Genomic DNA, 24,234 nt, shown 5'->3' on the forward strand with positions numbered 1-24,234 from the left:
GTTTTTCGGATGACTGCCTTGCCTGGTTCACCAACTACTTTGCAGACAGAGTTCAGTGTGTCAAATCGGAGGGCATGCTGTCCGGTCCTCTGGCAGTCTCTATGGGGGTGCCACAGGGTTCAATTCTCGGGCCGACTCTTTTCTCTGTATATATCAATGATGTTGCTCTTGCTGCAGGCGATTCCCTGATCCACCTCTACGCAGACGACATCATTCTATATACTTCCGGCCCGTCCTTGGACACTGTGCTATCTAACCTCCAAACGAGCTTCAATGCCATACAACACTCCTTCCGTGGCCTCCAACTGCTCTTAAACGCTAGTAAAACCAAATGCATGCTTTTCAACCGATCGCTGCCTGCACCCGCATGCCCGACGAGCATCACCACCCTGGATGGTTCCGACCTTGAATATGTGGACACCTATAAGTACCTAGGTGTCTGGCTAGACTGTAAACTCTCCTTCCAGACTCATATCAGACATCTCCAATCGAAAATCAAATCAAGAGTCGGCTTTCTATTCCGCAACAAAGCCTCCTTCACTCACGCCGCCAAACTTACCCTAGTAAAACTGACTATCCTACCGATCCTCGACTTCGGGGATGTCATCTACAAAATTGCCTCCAACACTCTACTCAGCAAATTGGATGCAGTTTATCACAGTACCATCCGTTTTGTCACTAAAGCACCTAATAACACCCACCACTGCGACTTGTATACTCTAGTCGGCTGGCCCTCGCTACATATTCGTCGCCAGACCCACTTGCTCCAGGTCATCTACAAGTCCATGCTAGGTAAAGCTCCGCCTTATCTCAGTTCACTGGTCACGCTGGCAACACCCATCCGTAGCACGCGCTCCAGCAGGTGTATCTCACTGATCATCCCTAAAGCCAACACCTCATTTGGCCGCCTTTCGTTCCAGCACTCCGCTGCATGTGACTGGAACGAATTGCAAAAATCCCTGAAGTTGGAGACTTTTATCTCCCTCACCAACTTCAAACATGTGCTATCTGAGCAGCTAACCGATCGCTGCAGCTGTACATAGTCTATTGGTAAATAGCCCACCCATTTTCACCTACCTCATCCCCATACTGTTTTTATTTATTTACTTTTCTGCTCTTTTGCACACCAATATCTCTACCTGTACATGACCATCTGATCATTTATCACTCCAGTGTTAATCTGCAAAATTGTAATTATTCGCCTACCTCCTCATCCCTTTTGCACACAATGTATATAGACTCCCCTTTTTTTGTACTGTGTTATTGACTTGTTTATTGTTTACTCCATGTGTAACTCTGTGTTGTCTGTTCACACTGCTAAGCTTTATCTTGGCCAGGACGCAGTTGCAAATGAGAACTTGTTCTCAACTAGCCTACCTGGTTAAATAAAGGTGAAATAAAAAATAAAAAAACAATTTGGGATACTCAATGCTCAGTAGGGGTAATGTACTATACTAGTGCAAATGAGCATTGTGACACATACACTGCTTCCAATTGAAGATCACCCTTTCCCTCTGATAATGTAAATATACAGTACAGTACTTTAAGTCGAATCTACAAATATATGTTTTGTGGCAAAGAAGGGGGTCGAGTGGTAAATGGCAGATATGTGAGAGCAGAACTAATAAACGGGCTCTGCCCGATCACTAAAATGGCCACCCCTGTCAGAACTACAGATCACAAAATGGCCGACCACCAAAACTACAAGTCCCAGAAGCAAGGGGAACCCTCAGAAGGTGGAGCCAACACACAGATAAAGGGTCAAGAAAAACCAGGAAAAGAAGAAGAGAGTGCTGGAAGGATCTATGAACAATAGAGAAAGAGACAATAGAGATTGGCTGGATTTACCGTGTATGAGTTGGACTGTTTTGGACTTACCTGTTGGCGTTTGGACCTGGACCTACCGAGAACCAGATTCGTGTAGCGAACCCTGCTATCCTTGACCTCGCCTACGGCCTGGGTGGACCAGGACGGAGAAACAAACACACAGGTACTGTCCTGTTCGAAAGAACTCTCATTCTTGGGTGATTTGGTGACAGTTTACCACTTAGTTTGTGACAAACACTCCTAACCTTGAAGAGGTTTGCCACACGTGGTGGAGGATGCGGACATGGACTAACCATACCACTGGTTAGGTAGAAGAAAAAGAAAAATGTTCAGTTAGCACTCCAAAGGGGAGTCAGGTTTTTTTGTGGCTTTGTTTGGTTAGGACAGTTTCTCAGGAAAATGAGTATGGAGGGAGCCATACAGGCCCTGTTACAAGCGGCGGCCGCCCAACAAGAGGCAACTAGAGCTCAACAAATAGCTCATCAGGATGCAATGCGAATGTATCAGGACACGTTACAGGTCCAGCACCGCACCAACCAGCTGCTCAGAGAAGAGCAAGAGAGAAACACCCGGGAGTTAAGAGAAGGCCTAAAGGGTCTAGCGGACCAAATTGGGGCTCAATTACCAGCTGCAAATACCCAGAGGAGGGCCAATCATTTTCTTCAAAAAATGACAGCGCAGGTTGATGTGGAAGCATATCTTACCACCTTCGAAAGGACGGCAGAGAGGGAGAAGTGGCCAAAAGAAGAATGGGCAGGGCTTCTGGCACCATACCTGGCAGGGTACGCTCAAAAAGCGTATTTCGACCTGGAGTTGAAAGATGCACAGGATTACGATAAACTAAAGGGAGAGATCCTGACTAGACTGGGAGTGACCAATACCGTGAGGGCACACCGCTTCCACCAGTGGTCCTACGGACCGGGACAACTCCCACGAACACAGATGTTCGACTTGATTCACCTGGCACGGAAATGGTTGCGACCAGAGACCCGGTCATCCACCGAGATCGTCGAGACCATCGTACTCAACCAGTTTCAGCGAGGTCTACCCCAAGAAGTGAGACGATGGGTTGGCCAGAACGAGGTACTTTCCGCCGACCATCTCGTGGGCCTGGTTGAACGGTATTGTATGGCAGGAACAGCTGAGCAGGCACAGGAGGAAAGATTCCCGTTCCCCAGGCATGGGCAAACCAGCGGACAGGGTAAGGCTGTCCCAGCATATAGAGGGGGAAGAGAGCAGCGTGGGGCCATGAGGAAAGAATCAGAATCAGGCCGAGACACTAAGGGAAAAAACGGAAACCGGGACTGGGTGTCGAGGGGTCCCCCCCCCGAACCCCTATTATCTGTTACAATTGTAATCAACCAGGACATATTGCAGCCTACTGCCCTATTAAAGAAGAGCCAATGCAATGTAACTTCGCTGAAAATGAAGATGATATACGGTATGCATGTCCTGTTGTAACCACTGTACTTGAAAGATCAAGAAACAAACATATGTGCAGGGTGAAGGTTGAAGGGAAAGAGGTTGAAGCACTGCTGGATTCCGGCAGTATGCTAACCCTGGTCGTTGCAAGCCTAGTGCCGAATCATAAACTGGATACAAGACAGGATATCAGTGTTACATGCATTCATGGGGATACCCGTCTGTACCCCACGGCCTTAGTGAAGATACAAACAGAGGACGGTCTGCTGGATTATGAGGTCGGTGTGGTCCCAAAGATGCCATATGATGTAATATTAGGTAGAGACTTTCCTAACTTTGCGAAGTTAGGCCACAAGAATGGCATATTTGAGAAGCCAACAACCTTGACCAAGCAGGAAGAAGCATGGGGCCTTCAACCAAAGCCAGGAAAAGAGGTCTCCCAGGGGACAACATCACAAGTGCTAGTAGGGGAGGAGGAGGATGAAGTGGCAAACCTCGCTGATAACAAACAGCCCGGTACTAGTGGGGCTGGGGTCGGTCTGAATCCAGAGGACGACGATCTAGAACCCGCAGACCTGGCAGGTTCCTTGACTAATTTTGGGACGGCCCAAAACCAGGATCCAACCCTGCAGCAAGCCAGAGCAGATGTGCAGGTCGTAGATGGTACTCCCATAAATGTTGGTATGATGCCTAATAGTTTTCCCCACTTCATCATGAAAAAGGGTTTGGTGTACAGTCTCGAAAATAGGGGTTGATGTGGTGGAACAGTTGTTGGTTCCCAATCGGTACCGGAGGACAGTACTGGATCTAGCTCATGGGCACATTCTGGGTGGACACCTTGGTATCGATAAAACCCGAGACCGGATTGTAAGGAGGTTTTACTGGCCAGGAATTCAAGCTGAAGTGGCTCGGCATTGTGGAGAGTGCCCGGAGTGCCAGTTAACAGCTCCCCGACCAGCTGTTAGAAGCCCGTTAGTGCCACTCCCCATAATCGAAACACCATTTGAGAGGATAGTGATGGATTTAGTGGGCCCACTACCCAAATCCGCCAGAGGGCACCAATACATTCTGGTCATTCTAGATTATGCCACTCGCTACCCAGAAGCCATTCCCCTTCGGACGATGGCTTCCAAGAATATTGCAAAGGAATTAGTGCTCTTGTTCACCAGGGTAGGGGTTCCAAAGGAGATCCTTACCAACCAGGGGACCCCCTTTATGTCCCGAATTATGGCGGACCTTTGTAAACTGTGGCAGGTGAAACAGTTGAGGACATTGGTTTACCATCCTCAGACGGACGGGCTGGTCGAGAGATTCAACCGGACCCTGAAGTCAATGCTCAGGAAGGTAATCGATAAGGATGGGAAGAACTGGGATTGCATGTTGCCGTATCTGATGTTTGCCATTAGAGAGGTTCCTCAAGCCTCACTGGGGTTTTCTCCCTTTGAGCTGGTATATGGGAGGCATCCCCGGTGAATCTTAGACATCGCCCGGGAAACCTGGGAGCACCAATCCACCCCGTATATTTGTGTCATAGAGCACGTCACGGCAATGCAAGACAGGATAGCCACAGTCATGCCCATCGTCAGAGAGCACATGAGACAAGCACAGGAGCACAAGCGGCACACTTATAACCAGCAGGCTACCCTGAGGGAATTTCAACCGGGAGATAAGGTGTTAGTGCTGATCCCCACGGTAGAGTGTAAACTACTGGCCACATGGAAAGGACCATATGAAGTACTGGAGAGAATAGGAGAAGTCAATTATCGGATCCGACAGCCAGGTCGACGGCCCCAGGAACAGATTTATCACATAAATCTGTTAAAATCATGGAGAGAGAGAGAGAGAGAGAAACACTAATGGTCACATACCCCCCACACACACTCAGGAGACAGCCGAAGTAAATATCTCACCCACTCTGTCCCCAAGTAGAGGAAGCACAAGTAGAGGAAGTAAAGACCCTGATCCAGAAGAACAGAGATGTGTTTTCAGAGGTACCTGGCCGAACTGAGGTTACGGCTCATGATATCGTTTCCCTACCAGGGAGAAAAGTGAGTATGAGGCCATATCGGGTACCCGAGGCTCGACGGGCCGCGATTAGAGCAGAGGCGGAGAAAATGTTGACAGCTGGAGTGATTGAAGAGTCACATAGTGAGTGGTCTAGCCCAATTGTGATGGTCTCCAAGCCCGATGGGTCTTTGCGGTTCTGTAACGACTTTCGGAAGGTAAATGAAATCTCCAAGTTTGATGCCTACCCCATGCCCCGAGTAGATGAACTACTGGAGAAAATTGGTAATGCTCGGTACATTACGATTCTTGATCTGACAAAAGGGTACTGGCAAATTCCTCTGACCCCCAGGGCCAAAGAAAAGACAGCCTTTGCAACACCTGACGGTTTGTATCAATACACCGTCATGCCATTCGGCTTACACGGGGCCCCAGCCACCTTTCAATGGCTCATGGACAAAGTCCTAAAACCGCACAAAGCATATGCCGCAGCTTATTTAGATGACGTGGGGATCTACAACCCAGATTGGGAATCCCACTTACCCCGGGTACAGGCAGTGTTAGGCGCCCTTAGAAAGGCAGGGCTCACGGCAAACCCTGCCAAGTGTTATGTGGGGTTAGAGGAAACAGAGTATCTGGGATACACTGTGGGAAGAGGGTTAATCAAACCCCAACATAAGAAGGTGAAGGCAATTAGAGAATGGCCGAAACCAGTAATTAAGAAGCAGGTTCGAGCCTTCCTAGGGCTGACGGGATACTACCGGAAGTTCATCCCAAGTTATGCCACAGTGGCCGCTCCACTTACCGACATGACTAGAGCCAGAGGGCCAAACATGGTCAAATGGGATGAAAGGGCCACCAAAGCATTTAGGACATTACAGGAGGCTCTCTGCTGTAATCCAGTGCTGGTGGTACCAGACTTTGAGAGAGAGTTTATGGTTCAGACGGATGCCTCAGAGGTCGGCTTGGGAGCAGTGCTATCCCAAGAGGTAGAAGGGGTGGAACACCCCATCCTGTTTTTAAGCAGGAAGCTGGAACCACGGGAAACCAACTACTCAGTCGTTGAGAAAGAGGCGCTTGCAGTAAAGTGGGCTCTAGAAAGCCTGAAATACTACCTGCTGGGGCGTTTGTGACAAACGCTCCTAACCTTGAAGAGGTTTGCCACAGTTTGAAGTCATTGTACTATACGAGGGAACATGCTATTACTTTAACACTGCACACATTTAAGGGTGATTGATTACAATGTTTGTTTACTGAATACAAGTGTTGTGTGACAATGAACGCATGTGTTGTCATCTTTCAGGTTTGAAACATGGGGCAGGAATGTTTTGTCTCTGCTTAAAATGAGTCTGAACATTCACAGTCAAAAAGAGTCATAAGCCATGACTGCATAATGTAAGAAAAAACAACCTTGGACTATTTTGTTTACACGAGTCAGTGACCAGTAAATCAATGTATTTTGCCTCATTGATCCTCAATAATGAGAAAAGCTTGCATGACGCGCCACATACATTCCACATACAACGGTTTCATTAGTCTAACTTGCAGCCCGAGGTCCCTCCTCGTGCCCAACCATCTGCTGACATTATTATATTATTCCTTAACAAGTGGAGATTGTTGTTGCGTTGCTATGTGTGGCTCAGTTAGAATCCAGACAGATATTACTCCTCTACACTGTACTTGTCCTTCATAGCTGGGCTGAATTCCATTTTAATTCATTTAATTCAGGTAAACTGATATTCTAATTCCAATTTTCCTCATTGGAATCGGAATTTCAGTTTATTTTCTGAATTGACTGTATTGAAATGGAATTGAGCCCAACCCTGTTCTCCTCAGGAGCATCTGGCAGTCCTTCTACAGCCCTGAAACCATTGCAGCCCAAATGGCCCCTTATTCCATGTAGTACATTACTTTTATAGTGTGCAATACATGGGGAATAGGGTGCCATTTGGAACGCATCCCAGGGAAACAGCTCTGATGTCTGAGGCTGAAAGGTGATCCACTCATCCATGTCTCTGTCTCTCCCTGTCTCTCACTGCCTCGCTCTTCTGGCTCTGTGGCTCCTGCTTTCTCATCAGCTTCTCCAGGAACCAGGAACTGTCAATACAACAACAACCACGAAGCGGATAAAGCAACCCAAACTATACTACCTTTCCTTTCCCCGTCTGGCCGCTCTCCCTTCAAAACTGTCTTCTCAGACCGACCTAACCATGCGACGGACAGCAATTTAAACCATAGCCCCACCACACATACCACCACCAGCATCAGACTGAAAGTGGGAACATGTCTGAACCACCTATCTATAAGCTTGATTTGTTTTCACTCAGCCCACACACTTCATCCATAAAAAATGATCTGCAGGGTGGGGGAGGGGTAGATCAGCTTTAATATTGCAAATATATTGTGGTTTCCATCAATTTAATTGTCTGCATCATTTCCAATCACCCATATATTTTTTTTGTAAATATATACAGTACCAGTCAAAAGTTTGGAAACACCTACTCATTCAACGGTTTTTCCTTATTTTCCAATTTTCTATATTGTTGAATAATAGTGAAGACGTCAAAGCTATGAAAAAACACATATGGAATCAAGTGTTAAACAATTCTAAATATATTTGAGATTCTTCAAAGTAGTCACCCTTTGCCTTGATGTCAGCTTTGCAAACTCTTGGCATTCTTTCAACAAGCTTCATGAGGTAGTCACCTGGAATGCATTTCAATTAACAGATGTGCCTTTTTAAAAGTTCATTTGTTCAATTTCTTTCCTTCTTAATGCGTTTGAGCCAATCAGTTGTGTTGTGACAAGGTGGGGTTGTCATACAGAAGATAGCCCTATTTGGTAAAAGACCAAGTCCATATTATGGCAAGAACAGCTCAAATAAACAAAGATAAACGACAGTCCATCATTACTTTAAGATATCACAGGATGCCACCTTTCCAGCAAGTCAGTTCATCAAATATCTGCTCTACTAGAGCTGCCCCGGTCAACTGTAAGTGCTGTTACTGTGAAGTGGAAACATCTAGGAGCAACAATGGCTCAGCCGCGAAATGGTAGGCCACATAAGCACACGGAACGGGACCGATGAGTGCTGAAGTGTGTAGCGCGTCAAAATTGTCTGTCCTCGGTTGCAACACTCACTACTGAGTTCCAAACTGCCTCTGTAAGCAAAGTCAGCACAATAACTGTTCGTTGGGAGCTTCATGAAATGGGCTTCCATGGCCGAGCGATGGGGTGATGTAAATCTCACCACCATTGGACTCTGGAGCAGTGTTCTCTGGGGTGATGAATCACGCTTCACCTTCTGGCAGTTCGACAGACAAATCTGGGTTTGGTGGATGCAAGGTGAACGCTACCTACCCCAATGCATAGTGGCAACTAAAGTTTGGTGAAGGAGGAATAATTGTCTGGGGATGTTTTTCATGGTCCAGGCTAGGCCCCTTAGTTCCAGTGAAGGGATCTCTTAACACTACAGCATACAATGACATTCTAGATGATTCTGTGCTTCCAACTTTGTGGCAACAGTTTGGGGAAGGCCGTTCCCTGTTTCAGCATGACAACGCCCCTGTGCACAAAGCAGCTGAATGGAAGCAAGTCCCTGCAGCAATGGAAAGCCTTCCCAGAAGAGTAGAGGCTGTGAAAGCAGCAAAGGGGGAGGGGGCAACTCCATGTTAATGCCCATGATTTTTGAATGAGATGTTTGACGAGTGGGTGTCCACATACTTTTATTAATGTAGTGTATTTTCCTTTATTATTTTCCCCTAACCCTACCAACCCTCCCCTAATTGGAGTAAAGTAATGGACAATAACAGGACTGTATATTACGTACCATTACCAACATCCTCATCAAGCAGACTTGATGGACTCATCAGAGTTGAGAGATGATATAACCAGCTACAGTGGGGCTTCATAACGGCAACCCTCAGACTGGATCTGGTGTGTGTGTGTGTGTGTGTGTGTGTGTGTGTGTGTGTGTGTGTGTGTGTGTGTGTTTCTTCTGTTGCTGTCAGGGGGCCAACAGCACAGCAAGGGTCTTATGGAGTAATGATGGTCAAAATAGCGCTTCAGACTCTCAATAACATTCACATCTCTCATAATTGGGTTTATAAACCAGACTTCACCAACAGTGGAATGAAGTGTCCTTTTTATGGATAGAAACAATTCATACTTGAATCCACAAGTGTTTTCTTGTGGAGCTATAATAGTTAATGAGCATTCAATACTCACTCACAGCGATAATCAGATACAAATGTCATGCCTGCTGCCAGTTGTCTTTGGCTGTTTTGTCAGGTATAAATTGATAGGAACTTTAAATCACAGCATCGATCTGAACTGTCTGAAAGTTGTGGCGTTAAACACTTTTAAGGTTGATTGAATGCCATTATTTCAAACGTATGACAGGTGTGCTACTTTTTTTTTAAATGCAGTGTGGACGACCATATGTGGTTGTCGGGGCCCTTTAGTTAGATGGGGATCTGCAGACATGAGGAACGAGTCCACCGTGGGTCCTTGACTTGAAGAGAAGAGATGTCTACAGAATCTGAATACAATTAGGCTTTCACAACATCCTCTTAAAATAGAGACGGGAGACAAAGTGAAGCAAGCGGCCTAGCAGGACAACAAGAAGAGGTCCCTTGGCGACGGGGCTAACCTTAATGAGCATCCACATCTTCCCCCCCCCCTGCTCCCACTCCCCTTCCCCCAGTCTCCTCCTCTCAGTATATTACAGGATAGATTCTCTTGCTCCAAAAACCCAGAAAATGCACTTAACTTTCATTTACTGATATCCTACTTCCACTACCTTCAGTCATGAAAGATTCAAAGATTCATACCCACCAACACCACCACCATCCAACTCCATGTTCAGATGTTGTGTTTTTCTTTTCATGAGGTGAGCAAAGCACTAAGAGCCTGAAGATATTGAGTGCTATTTATTGAGACAGAGAGACGTGCAGAGAGTTTAAACCGAGAGCTTCAGATGAGAGATGATTCCTAGTGGCTCTTTTAACAGTAAGTTCATCAGAGCATACAGTGCAGATGAATGAGTAAAGTTTTCCACACAGGAAACAGAGAAACTGTTATTTTAGTCTTTGTCTGTGTGTTGTGGTGTAACATCTGGTGTTAAGTAAAAATGATAACACTGACATGGTGCTGGGTAAGAATGGATAAGGCCCTTACTGCACTTCCTGTTCGTACAGAAGAATCATGGTGCAGTTAGCAGCCCAAACCCACTAAGCATGGACCGACGGCGACGTCTTTTGGACGTATTGTTTTAGTCCTTTCTGGACCGGCTGTCTTTTATTTTCCTTTCCGAACTGGCCTTGTTTTGGGGTAGACGTCTATGTTTGGTTCAGATTTGATCAGGACTGGCCTTGATTTGGGGTAGACGTCTATGTTTGGTTCAGATTTGGTCAGGACTGGCCTTGATTTGGGGTAAACGTCTATGTTTGGTTCAGATTTGGTCAGGACTGGCCTTGATTTGGCCCAAACATAGACGACTATCATTGCTTCAGATTTGGACTGGTCCGGACCAAAATCTGAACCAATCATAGACATCTATGTTTCACAAGTTTGGACAGCAGAGTACAGCACAGTACAGCACAGTACAGTACAGTACAGTAGAGCACTGCAGAGTATAGTACATTACAGTACAGTACTGTAGAGTACACTAAATTAAAGTAGAGTATAGTACAGTACGGTAGAGTAAAATACATTCGAGCATAGTAGAGTACAGTAAAGTAAAGTATAGTGTACAATAAAGTATAGTACAGTATAATGTACTGTATTGTACCCTACTTTACTCGAATGCACTCTACGGACATAAACTCACTTTACTATACTCTACTAAATTCAACTTTAATGTACTGTACTCTACTAAATTAGACCCTACTGTACTGCATGTTACCGTACTGTACTCTACTGTACTGAATACAACTCTACTCTCCTGCACTGTACAGTACTCTCCTATACTCAATTGTGCTGTTCAGATATGGTCTGGTCTGGACCAGCCAAATTTGCACTTGTTTGGGGGTGGAGCTCATTAGAATAATACCCCCCCCCCATGCCTAGCAAGTGTTTGTATTTACATTTTGGTCATTCAGCAGACACTCTTCTCCAGAGCAACTAACAGTAAGTGCATTCAATTAAGGTAGATAAACAACAACATATCACAGTCATAGCAAGAAAAACATATTTCTGTAACTGTTACTGGGAATGTTATTGCATTTGAAGTGCTCTGTTGGTTTATTCTGTAAAATTGACTGAAAAGCAATAAGCAATAAGTATAAATATTTTATGTTGCAATCTTCAGTTGGATCCTTTTTCCTATATTATATGGATAAAAAAAATATTACTGTGATATGAAATTTACTTAATTGAGAATGTATGTGCAGCTGAAATTTGGCCATATAATTGATTACAGAAACATATGTATTTTCAACGTCTGTATATAACATATTTTCACCTTTCAGTAAAACCGAAAATTTACCTGATTTCAATGTCCAGAAAAGGCGTATTTTCAACGTCCGGGAAAATACATATTTTAATCGGCCCAAAAAGACTGTTCACCTCATTCAGAACCTAAAATGAGCCTAACTTCAACGTCTAGGACACACATATTTTAGACATATTTTCAAAGCTGTTTTGCTTACTGGGAAGCCTCTGAATGCATTTAATCTCATCATAACTTTAATGCTGTTGGACCACAATGGCTGAACTCAAAAAAATAATAAAGTTCTACCTAAAACTAGGTCTGAGTTCTCTTGGAGCCTCTTATGAATTATCTCTTTCTGAGTCAGTCAATGCATGCACTGCTTACATTACTATTTTTAGGTTTGTATTGTGAGCTTCTCATATTGCATGTTGGGGATTAGGCCCACCAAAGTAATAAAGGAAACTGTATACACAGTGAGAACACTTCAGCTTCATATGAAATACAGGCCTCTTCTCTATCACCTTACAGAGCTGCAGCTGGTTGAAGCTCACCCTACAGAAGATATAGGTTTACATCCTCAGTATTAGATCTGCTTGGCTTGACCTGATACCACACATACTGAGAGGGATAAAACATGTTGAGTGGCACGTCATAGAGAAATGCAGGCGGATCATTTTTGGGGGGTATTTATTCATTTACCAAGAGTCTAGGTGACTTAGGATGCTTTCCAAATGGCACCCTGTTTCCTATGAAGTGCATGACTTTTGTCCAGGGCCCCTAGGGCTCTCATCTAAAGTAGGTCACTATAATAGGGTGCCAGTTGACATAGTGCCAGCAACACAAGGTGCACAAGAAGCGAGCGAGGCACGGCAAGGTGCTCCTTATCTTGACTGAAGCGGAGCTGCGCTGCCTGACGGTCCAGGGCTCCAGCAAGGTGGAACGATAAACATAATTAAATTTAGTTGGATTACAACAAAATGGATGGGATCAGCTGGGAAGGCGGGAAGGCTAATCCTGAACCAATCCCCTCAAAAGAAGGTGCCAACCGACCCAACACAGTGTAAATAAAGTGAGAGGGAACATATGAAGGGAAGAAGAGAGGGAAGGAGGGGAAAGGAAGGAAGCTGTCGGAGAAAGAGAGAGATCAAGGTAAGGCCACTGAAAAGGGCCCTTTTCAAAACGAGGACAAATACACCTAACTACTTCACAGTGAAGCAGACTATGAGCGAGAGCAATGGCAGTTCATTGAATCTGACAGGATTCTAATCACTGTTAGAAAGCAGGTAGATATACAGAGAAGAGACGAGTGACAGTGTTCAGATGTGCAGAACTATTATTAGACAACTTGATACTCCTGGTCAGAGAACAAAAACATACAACAGAATTTTCTTATGGGTCTCATTCTCATTCTGGTATATATTGAATCGGTCAAGCTAGCAGGGTTGGGGACAAATTAAACACTGTTCAATGTGTGAAGACTGCTATCTGGTTCATACATGAGTGAAAAAAAAGCTGAATTTGAAATGCGATGCTGGTGACAAAAATGAATAAGCATTGAATTTACACCTTCCCCATCTTCTGAACAAGTGGTACATTTACACTTGCCTTTCTCCCCGCAGCTATACAACCACACCGTTTCACTCAGAGGGACCCGGTATGCGCAAGATGCATCTGCCTATTCAGCTATTCACCTTAACACATAAACTAACCTCACCATGAAATGTTTTTTAGACACATAAAATGGTTCTAGGAGATTCAGAGGCTATGGAATGAAAGCAGGGGTCTACACCTTAACCTGCCTTTCTCTATCATATATATATAATTTTTTGTCACTTTCCCATCTAGCAATTTTTTTCCATTACCACTTTTCCTTTTATTTTTTTCTATTTCAATTCCAATTTCATTCCACTCGTCACTTTCCTCCTCCCCCTAATGCATTTTCCCTTTTTTAACTGAGTTTTAGTCCAATCCTTCACAAAGAACATTCCCCCAGGGGATGTGAACCCTTACCTCTTTCAGTTGCCTGTAACTACAGTAAACACATGCCCACATACCAGAGCTCTTTCTCTCGCTGTCTCTCTCTAGCTCCCAGTCTAATCCAGTCTAATCCCACAGTGCTGTCTTTGTGCTGTCTTGGGCAGACATCAGTGCATTATCATCCAATAAGAATATGATTAATGGATTTATAATTGCAGAGGGCGAGCCTGGCAGAGAACACAGTTTGCCCTGGATTAATATAGGAGCTAAAGTAACGTACTGGTGGTGAGTAGAGGAGAGGAGAGCTGAGGGGCTGTGTTAAGCCCTGCGGCCATAAGGCTGGGGTGGAGTGGAGTGGAGTGGAGTGGAGTGGAGTGGAGTGGAGTGGAGTGGAGTGGAGTGGAGAGGAGAGGAGAGGAGAGGAGAGGAGAGGAGTAGGAGAGGAGAGGAGAGGAGAGGAGAGGAGAGGAGAGGAGAGGAGAGGAACTGTGTTAAGCCCTGCGGCCATAAGGCTGGGGCGAGGAGTGGAGAGCTGAGGAGAGGAGAGCTGAGGAGAGCAGAGGAGAGGAGAGGAGAAGGGCTGTGTTAAGCCCTGCGGCCATAAGGCTGGGGAGAGGAGAGAAGAGGAGTGGAGAGGAGAGCTGAGGAGAGGAGAGGAGAGGAGAGGAGATGTGTTAAGCCCTGCGGCCATAAGGCTGGGGCGAGGAGAGGAGAGGAGAGGAGTGGAGAGGAGAGCTGAGGAGAGGAGAGGAGAGGAGAGCTGAGGGGCTGTGTTAAGCCCTGCGGCCATAAGGCTGGGGAGAGGAGAGGAGTGGAGAGGAGAGGAGAGGAGAGCTGAGGGGCTGTGTTAAGCCCTGTGGCCATAAGGCTGGGGTGAGGAGTGGAGAGGAGTGGAGAGGAGAGGAGAGCTGAGGGGCTGTGTTAAGCCCTGTGGCCATAAGGCTGGGGTGAGGAGTGGAGAGGAGTGGAGAGGAGAGGAGAGGAGAGGAGTGGAGAGGAGAGGAGAGGAGAGCTGAGGGGCTGTGTTAAGCCCTGCAGCCATTAGGCTGGGGAGAGGAGAGGAGTGGAGAGGAGAAGAGTGGAGAGGAGAGGAGCCAAGTTGGAGGTCTGCGCTGGTAGCTGGTAACTGGTGCTTCTGGTTGAGTTGAAGACCTCAACACTTTCTGACTGCACGCTGGGCTTAAACAATCTCTTTTCAGATCTGGGGCTCTCTGGCTACTACTGCCCTCTCCAAATAAGCACTGGTGCTTTATTTAAGACAGCGATGAGAGGCTATATAGCACTGTTAAATATGGATAGCAGCTTGACCAGCTAGGTAGGGGAAGAAATTTTTTTTAAATTATCACAATTTATTGTATTTTAAACTATCATGTTTGCATAAAATTGTATTGTCCATAGGGTTTTGTCCAATGGTGTCCTAGTAGGCCAGCTATCATGACCATATCAGCGTGTCACACCTGGGCCTCGTTTGCCATCAAGGAGAGGTTTCTCTTTATTTAAATGAGGTTTGTGTGACTGTTTATGTTAACTCTGTTGCCAGCTAATTCATTTCAGTTCATCTTCCATTGAAAGCAGTGATAAGATGCCGAGAGGTGCTTCCTCTGTGTGACTGCAGCTCTGATCCTTGCCCCGCCTTATACCATGACAAACTGGAGCATCAGCAGCTGCTGACAACGAAAAAGTCAAAGCTTTAAACACCTACTCATTTTTAACTCCAAAAATTAATGCAAAGCACCTTTTCCAAGCCACTGGGTTTAATTGGAAGGCATGCATTAAAAGTGCATTAAAAGTGCACATCATAACGGAAAAAAGCCAGATGATGTGGATACTTGTTGAGAAATCGTGTGCGATATAATACATAGAGTGGGGTAAGTTGAGCCACCCTTGTTTCTCGGAAACCATACTCAAAAGTAATCATTTGACCAAATATTCAGGAAGAGGTCATCTGTGAAGGAAGAAACCACATGAAAAAAGTGGTAAGCAAGGTCCAAAAAAAATGATTTTCAATAAGTCAAATTAAATTATTTTGTTAGGGGTTTCATGATCTATCTAAACAAAATAAATGATTTAAATATTGTTCTATACATCAGTTGGGGTCTCTATAAGCTTCAATATGAGGTCCTGAACCTAATGTGAAAGTGCATCCTTGCAGCTGTGTAGTCAAAATGTTTAACATGGTGTTGGTTGATCCGAAGGCCATGGGGTAAGTTGAGCTAATGGTTGAGCCATTGGCAAGTTGAAAAATGTACGTGTTTCCTTCTCAGGCAAAATGTAAGGCATTATTGCTGGGATATGAGGTAGCAACAAAGCCTGGGCCCGGTTGCAAGTTAATTTTCCCATGATCTTTTCCCTTAAAATTCCCTTAACTTTAAGTCAGTTGCACAAAACATGTTAAAGTGAATTTCCCACTTTAAGGGAAAAGTTAAGGCTGCCCATGAGGTCCCTTAACTGCTTCATTCAGTATGTAAACAGCCTTTGTGGAGGTGAATGTTACCTTCATCTGCTCTGGTTACAAAAGGAAAACATCAACCAGCAATGGAATTATTGCATAAATATTGGGACAGTGATACGTGTTTGAGTTTTTCTGGCTCTGTACTCCATCTGTACTCCATTTATTCTGAGGGTATTTTCATCCATATTTTTATCACACAAATATCATACTCCTAAAACTGCTAACCTCCCCTGTTATTGTAATGGTGTGTCACGCCCTGACCTGAGTATTTTTTGTTTTCTTTATATATTTTGGTTAGGCCAGGGTGTGACATGGGTGATGTATGTGTTTTTGTACTGTCTAGGGGTTTTGTAGGTTTATGGGGTTGTTTACCATCTAGGTGTTTATGTATGTCTATGGTTGCCTAGATTGGTTCTCAGTTGGAGGCAGGTGTATATCATTGTCTCTGATTGGGAACCATATTTAGGCAGCCATCTTCTTTGGGTATTTCGTGGGTTATTGTCTATGTGATGTTGCACGTTTGTATTCAGTTTTGATAGCGGTCATGGTTGTCTTGTTATTTTGTTTGTTTAGTGTACTTTGTGTTTTTTGTCTTTCATTAAAAAGATGTATTCACATCACGCTGCGCTTTTGTCTCCTCACTATGACAGAATAACCCACCAACAATGGACCAAGCAGCGTGGTAACGACAAGCAGCAAAGAACGCAGGACTCATGGACTTGGCAGGAGATTCTGGACGGCGAAGGACCCTGGGCACAGCCAGGGGAATATGGCCACCCCAAAGCAGAGCTGGAGGCAGCGAAAGCAGGAGCCGCCGGCCAGCCAGGACCCGCCGGAGCCGCCTGTCACACCGGCGATGCCGGAGTCTCCCTCCTATCCAGAGTCGCTCCTCAGTCCAGAGGCGCCTTTCCATCCAGTGGCGCTCTCTACAATGATCTTCAGTCCGAGACCCGCTGCGAAGATCCCCGCTCCTGAGGCGCCACCTAAGTGGGCCAAGACTGAGGTAGAGCAGGGTCCACATCCCGCACCGCTGTGAAAGAGGCCCACCCGGACCCTCCTCTTTAGATTCGGTTTTGCGGCCTGGGTCCGCACCTTTGTGGGGGGGGTACTGTTACGCCCTAACCTGAGTATTCTTTGTTTTCTTTATATATTTTGGTTAGGTCAGGGTGTGACATGGGTGATGTATGTGTTTTTGCACTGTCTAGGGGTTTTGTAGGTTTATGGGGTTGTTTACCACCGAGGTGTTTGTGTCTATGGTTGCCTAGATTGGTTCTCAATTAGAGACAGCTGTTTATCATTGTCTCTGATTGGGAACATTATTTAGGCAGCCATCTTTGGGTATTTTGTGGGTTGTCTATGTGATGTTGCATGTTTGCACTCAGTTTTGATAGTGTCAAGTTCGTCTTGTTATTTTGTTTGTTTAGTGTACTTCGCGTGAATAAATCTTAATGAAAGACAAAACATCACGCTGCGATTTAGTCTCCTCACTACGACGAATGTGACATGGTGAGAGTTTAGCATGTCTTGGGGGTATGATATATTTATGCATCTAACTTTCTCACTCATCATTATTCACAATTTATTCAGGACTATCTGTAATCATGGGGCGGCAGGGTAGCCTAGTGGTTAGTGGTTCAAACCCCCGAGCTGACAAGGTACAAATATGTCGTTCTGCCCCTGAACAGGCAGTTAACCCACTGTTCCTAGGCCGTCTTTGAAAATAAGAATTTGTTCTTAACTAACTTGCCTAGTTAAATAAAAATCATGGTCGCATCCACATTAATGTAGAAGTGTTTAGAAAAATAATATATTCTTATTTACAATAAGTGACTCCAAAATGACACGCTACATTTACCATTCATTTCTATTGGGCACAAAATAATCTGAAACACAAACAGCAAATGTATCCAAGTGTGTAGAGTCACAAGTTTAATGTAATCATTGCACGCTAGGACTATGGTACCAAATATTCAACTTTTTACTATAACACACTTGTCGCAATACTTTTTATCCCATAAAATGGTGGGACTATGTACAAAAAGTGCTGTCCTCAAATTAAAGCTGACAGTCTGCACCTTAACCTCATAGTTATTGTATCATTTATAATCCAAAGTACAGTAGTACAGAGCCAAAAAAATTGTCACTGTCATAATTACGGAGGGCACTAACTGATTCATCTACAAAGAACTGCGTTTACCCATAGGATATAATAGAGTTTTAATAATTTGTTTTTATCCAGGCAATAGTTCTGTGCTTCTGCATTTTTATCCACTAACTAATGAACCTGGATCAGTGCATCCTAAATATTCCTTCTATAGTGCACTACTTTTGACAAGGGCCCACACTACTTTTCGAATAGGATGCCATTCGGGAAGTAGGGAGTGAGGTGCCACTTGGGACGCAACCCTAGAGTCCTGGTGTTGAATTACTGCATTGCCACCTCATTACCTATGACATAACGGGTGTTCCATGCATCACACATTAACAGTGAGATCAATGCCGCCATGTAAACTAATCAGTCCCATAAATGACATGCCATTAGGTTTTATGACCAAGCGTGACTGTCTGTCTGTGTTAGGCCTGGCCAACATCTCACCCTCCTGACGAGTCTTCTGGGATGCCTCAGCTAGAGGAGTGAGCCACCGCTCAGCAAACACCTCAGACCTCTGAGCCATAGCTCACACAGCACCACTCAACACCTTACACACGGCAACCCTGACCTACTAGTCGAAATTTAAAGTGGTTTCTGGGTCTCTCTCTTACTCTCTCTCACTTCACCTGTGAGTTCAACAGCGCAACAGTACATCTGTAGGTCAGATCCCAGAGTAAGTGGACCCCTTCCTGTCCTCTGTCTCCCTGTGTAGTCCACTAGCTCAGTGTGCTGGCCAGCCACAGATGTTTATCACTATCAACCACTGTTTTCCTAGAAACACAACAGTATCTCAGGCTTTGATGCTCTGCTAAGGCTTATTTCTGCTCACTGCTGGGTGTGCGTTCCTAGAATGCGTCCAAAATATCACCATTCAGTGGAGGCTCCTCAGAGGAGGAAGGGCAGGACCATCCTCCTCAGTGATTTTCATAAAAATATTGAAACATTAGAAAAGTTATCATTTTTAGGTAAAACTATAGTAAATATATTCACGTCACCCAATAACTTTATTAAAACACATAAAACAGCACTCTGTAGTGTAGCACCATGGTGTAGCCAGAGGACAGCAAGCTTCCTTCTTCCTCTGTGTACATTGACTTCAATAAAAAACCTAGGAGGCTCATGGTTCTCACGCCTTTCCATAGACTTACACAGTAATTATGACAACTTCTGTAGGACTTCATCCAACCTATCAGAGCTCTTGCAGCATGAACTAACATGTTGTCCACCCAATCAAAGGATCAGAGAATGAATCTACTGTAATACTGAAAGCATACGCTACAGCTAGTCAGCACTGCAGTGTATAAAGTGTGAGTAGCAGACTCAGAGAAAGACAATAGTTAAACAGTTTTGAACAAATGTATTTCTTAAAAAATTAAGAAGCAAAAGAGAAGGGGAGAGAGAGCTAGCTATATTTTGTATTTTTTTTCTTACTTAGCTAGCAACTGCAGCTAGCTAGTTTAGCCTATGCAAACAACCGGCTAAAACAGAAAGGTGTTATCTTATCTAGATGGCTATGGCTATCCAATTCTGGAACTCTTCCATGTCAAGGTAAGCTTTTGGTTTTACGTAGATGCGAGAAGGAATTATCCAGCTGTTTGTATGTGGCTGATATGGAAGTGAACTGTGTTTGTGTGCGATCAGGGGTGTATTCATTCCGCCGATTCTGTTAAAAAAAACACATTTCTTATACAGAAGCAAACAGAACAAAACGGGGATAAACATACCTGAATTTGTCCATTAGAAATTCTCATTTGCAACTATTGGCCTAATGATTAAACCCTAGATTAGCTAGATTCAGGCAAGATTGTGCAAGACGGTATTGAATGTGTCAATGTATGTCACCTTGATTCCTCAAATTTCTCTCGACCTATGCACCTATGTTGTAAACTTTCATTCATAGGCTAGGTTGAAGCAACCTCACGATGGGTATAGGGAAAATTTGAGTATTATGTAGTAGCCTAAACCTATCGACGTTACATTGAGCTGGGTGAATGGAATATGAATGACAGTCATCCAATATGCTTTAATAAAAATAAGGCCATGCTCATGGAAAAAAATGGACGTCCTCCCTCATCTTAAACGGCACCTACGATCACTGTTACCATTGGCCGAATGGAGTGCACTATATAGGGATTAGGCTGGGTACTTTTCCAGACGCCGCACTAGTCTGCAGTGCACACAGACGCAATACATTTTGAGGCAAATCAAAGCTGCTCTTTCTGTTGAGAAGAGGGATATACTGTATGTGTGAACCAACGGCTATAGGAGATCTTTTGAAAGAAGTTGTAATGTAATGTAATGTATGTAATGGACTCCACCACACACCTGCGCATGTCTTTGTTCAGAACTGCTAGGATCATTTGATTTTGGGTTCCTTCCATTGTGGCCTAACCTAGTCTACCCAAGCGGAGCTCTTTAATGTAATACAAACACTGTGCTGGGTGCCTGCAGCGGAACAGACAATTATAATAAATTCTCATGTGTAGAACCTGGGATGGCTCCATAGAGATGGTTTCTGTTCGGAGTGAGCAGGACGGTCTGCATGTAATGAAATAAGTTCTAGCGGGTAGGTCCATATATCTGGGTTAAAGCAGATATAGCAGGTAGTTTCATTTTTTTTAAAACCTTGAAATATTAGATGCTGTTTGTGCAGTTTAAAACAAGAAAGGCCTCATAGTGAAACACAACTATTGCAACAATGTCACACACTATGTGATGTTCTCGCAGCCGAAAGCAGTCCTGTTGAATTCCTTAAAAAGTGTTTATTCTTGTAGTGAACATTAACTCTTCAACTTATCTAATTAGAAGCATGATAAGATATTTATATTAATTAAAGTCAGCAGTGAGTCACTACTAAACAGGCCTAGCAGGATCTGTGGCTGTATGTGCACTTTGAATTGTTTTCCAGCAGAAGTGCTTTTCTATTAGATCCAATTGTACCTATTTGTTGCCTCATACACTGGATAGGTGCCGTGAATGTGTTGTTTTAAAGAGTAACACATAGCAGTACGGTGCCCCTAGAGCAAATTAGGGTTATGTTCCTTGCTCAACGACAAGGACTGATTATGTGGGTACTGGCCCAACACACTACCCGCTAGGCTACTTGCCGCCCTGCAGTATACCTACAGTATGGTACAGGTATCTAAACTTCCATCTCCAAGTACAGCCCCCCCCCCCCCCCCCAGACATACAGTTATCTACATAGTATGCAGCCACTCGCTGTCTGCTTGTGTGCCTATTATCTGTGGTTCTGTTCCTTTCCCCTGAAAACGGAATAATCAAATCGAGAGTTGGTGGGGAAGATGCCAGAATAATTGTTATTAGAGAAGTGCTTAAAGTAGTGCTCTGTTCCATTGCATCAAGACATGACAGTATTTACATTTTGGAGTTTGTGGCAAACTGTTACTGACTGTTACTGGCTCTTACGGACCGACCCACGGCACAACTGAGCCTTGTTTGTTTGATGAAATACGACGGCAATCTGCACCTTATTCCCTGTATAGTGCACTACTTTTGACTACAATAGGGCTCAAGTCAAAATAAATGTACTGCAGGGGATAGGGTGCCGTTTGGGAGACCGGGAATCTGTTAAAATTATAGGATCCAAAAGTTGTGATATAACAGTGGAAATGCTTGTGGAATATTCAGAATCACGCTCCTCCAACTCCATTGAAAGCATTGGCTCGTTCATTTATACGACTTACGCGAACCCTCAGCGACACTCTGTCGAAGAAATGTACATTTCTTTCAAATCACATGGCAAGCTGGGAAATCTGTGTTGGAGAAAAAGGCCAAAGCTATTTTACAGACTGAAACCAGCTGATAAGGAGAAAGTGCTGAGTAAAATAGGTTCTTATCTCCGTCTGACTACACCGATTCAGCTCTAAGTGAGAGAGCTGAAAGAAACACATTCATAAAGGCCCTTCTGTCCTGGTATTAACCTAACTCGGTGCTTTCAGCTATTCTTTCCCATATTGCCCAACTCAATACTTTTAGCTATAGGCTATTTCACTTTCTTAAAACTGAACAATCTATCCATAATGGGACTGGATACAGAGAGGCTCCTGCATGCCACACAACTGTGTTAGCCTGCTGAGCTAAAGCCTAGGCTTTAGCTCTTGGAGTTAATGCAAGTCGTCAGATCTCAGGCATGATTACTCTTAGTCGAGCATGGTTCACCAAACTATACATTTGCATCTTACTCAGTAGGAATATTATATCCAGTAGTATAATTATTTATCTCTTATATGTCAGGTATAGGTACAGTTCAACAACTGTGAATGTAAAGTTTACATCAGTAGATGTCGTTAAAGTCATACCTGACCATTAAAAGTAGGCCAGTAGCCTACTATACAAATCAAAAGCTTTCAAAGCTTAGCGAGATATAGACATTCTGCAAATAGGATTTTATTTTCTGAAATCCAGGCAGACAGCACTAGACACAAAGCTCATTTACAAGTGGTATTTAAAGGATGTACTTGGATGCTATTCCGGTGCTCTTCTCAAAAGAGTGGACGCAAGGGGGTGCGTCTGGAAGTATTGTCAAATTATTGTCAGCTTCAAAGCCAACAGTACGCTCAGCGCGCACAGACGTCTCAGCAATGGATTAATTAAACAGTCTTCGATTCAAATCACTGTGGAACACGCGCCCCTATCCGCTCAAATTGCTTTAGAATCAAGTCAAGTTCTTCAAAGGGGAAAAGAAATCGAACTTATAATGAGAATGTGTTGATTTCACTGTTAACATTATAATTTACAAGTCTCAGTGCTGGATGACTGAGCTACTTGGAGACGCTCCTACATTGTTATCATAGTAGAAGTATGCAAACATAGAGACATGTATTGTTACCAAATACTGTAGGCCTACATTGTATAAGTAGAGTGGTGATTTACAATTATGACTGAATGTGTATATTTATGTATAGGCTAATAGAAAGGCGTGGCATTTTTTAGCGTCGGCTAGGCAACCGCCAGCCACTCCACTTAGGCTATTTTATGTATTCCAGACAGTTATTCAAATGTTCAACTAATCAACAAGCCCTTAGTCGACTAAAGTGTGCTGGTTCTGGAATACATCAAATAGCCTGAGCGTGGATATGTTCTGTATTATGGTCCATTTGGGACAGCGCCTAATCAAAACTTCAAATATGTCTTTAAAGTGTAATATTAGGTCAAAGTGGCACCAACATAACCCAAACAACATAGGAACCAAACATAACTCAAACAGTATAGGTTAGTATTCTAAGCTATACCGTACAAACGTCCCATAATAAATTGGGATGTTTTCTTGTCTTACCTTGATCTAGTAGTCGTAGAGAGTGATGAAACGTGGGGTCCAGTGTGTCCTTCTCTGCCATCAGCTCTGGTAAGTACTTTTCGTTATCCATTTCGTCCCGTGCCGATGGTCCACGCCGTCCACAAAATAATTCGGCAGTGATACAATTCTAAAACCTCGCCTTATTCCCAACACTTGCCCCCACCAAAACTAGTAACGGTAAATTATTATTGTTTTTTAAACGAACGGGGATGCGGTAATGTCATTCGCAACCACTATAACATCACATAAGTAGTTCTAAGCTGTAACAACGACCAAAAACTGTCTGTGCGCGGGTGTCTCAGGTAAGAATTCCGTTATCCCATCCGTGTCGTAGCCTATATATTCAACGTCACCTTGCAGACCCCTCGCATGCAACACCGCCAACCTAGAGGCTCTCTCAGTTCTGTAAACAAGCTCTTTAAAGCTCCCCCGGAACGTCTCCACTAGCAACGAGGGCTCATTCCAGCTCCTCTACTATTGGTTCCCGATCAGTGTTCAAGAAAATGCAATGTAGCGTCAGTCATTAGAAGGGGCGGGTGCTCCAGCCTGGAGTGAGCGGAACAGCTGGAACTATCCATGGTGCTGATTCCACGGCGCGCGGCTCTATGTTGTTCGACGTGACACGAGCCAGCAAAGATATGAATTTACAA

The 24,234-nt window shown here is 44.2% G+C and overlaps 1 protein-coding gene across 2 annotated transcripts in view; it reads right to left on the minus strand.

Annotated features, from left to right (window-relative positions):
• The window catches only part of LOC135549064 (KH domain-containing, RNA-binding, signal transduction-associated protein 3-like), a 223,980-nt gene extending 199,970 nt beyond the window's left edge, over positions 1–24,010 (minus strand). For both annotated transcript variants that reach the window (XM_064979131.1, XM_064979130.1), the window contains exon 1: positions 23,564–24,010. In XM_064979131.1, coding sequence (XP_064835203.1) covers positions 23,564–23,654 — 91 coding nt within the window. In that variant the 5' untranslated portion in view covers positions 23,655–24,010. The remainder of the gene's footprint in view (positions 1–23,563) is intronic.
• Positions 24,011–24,234: the final 224 nt, after the last annotated feature.

The sequence above is a fragment of the Oncorhynchus masou genome, chromosome 12 (genome assembly GCF_036934945.1).
Source record: "Oncorhynchus masou masou isolate Uvic2021 chromosome 12, UVic_Omas_1.1, whole genome shotgun sequence".
NCBI lineage: Eukaryota > Metazoa > Chordata > Actinopteri > Salmoniformes > Salmonidae > Oncorhynchus > Oncorhynchus masou.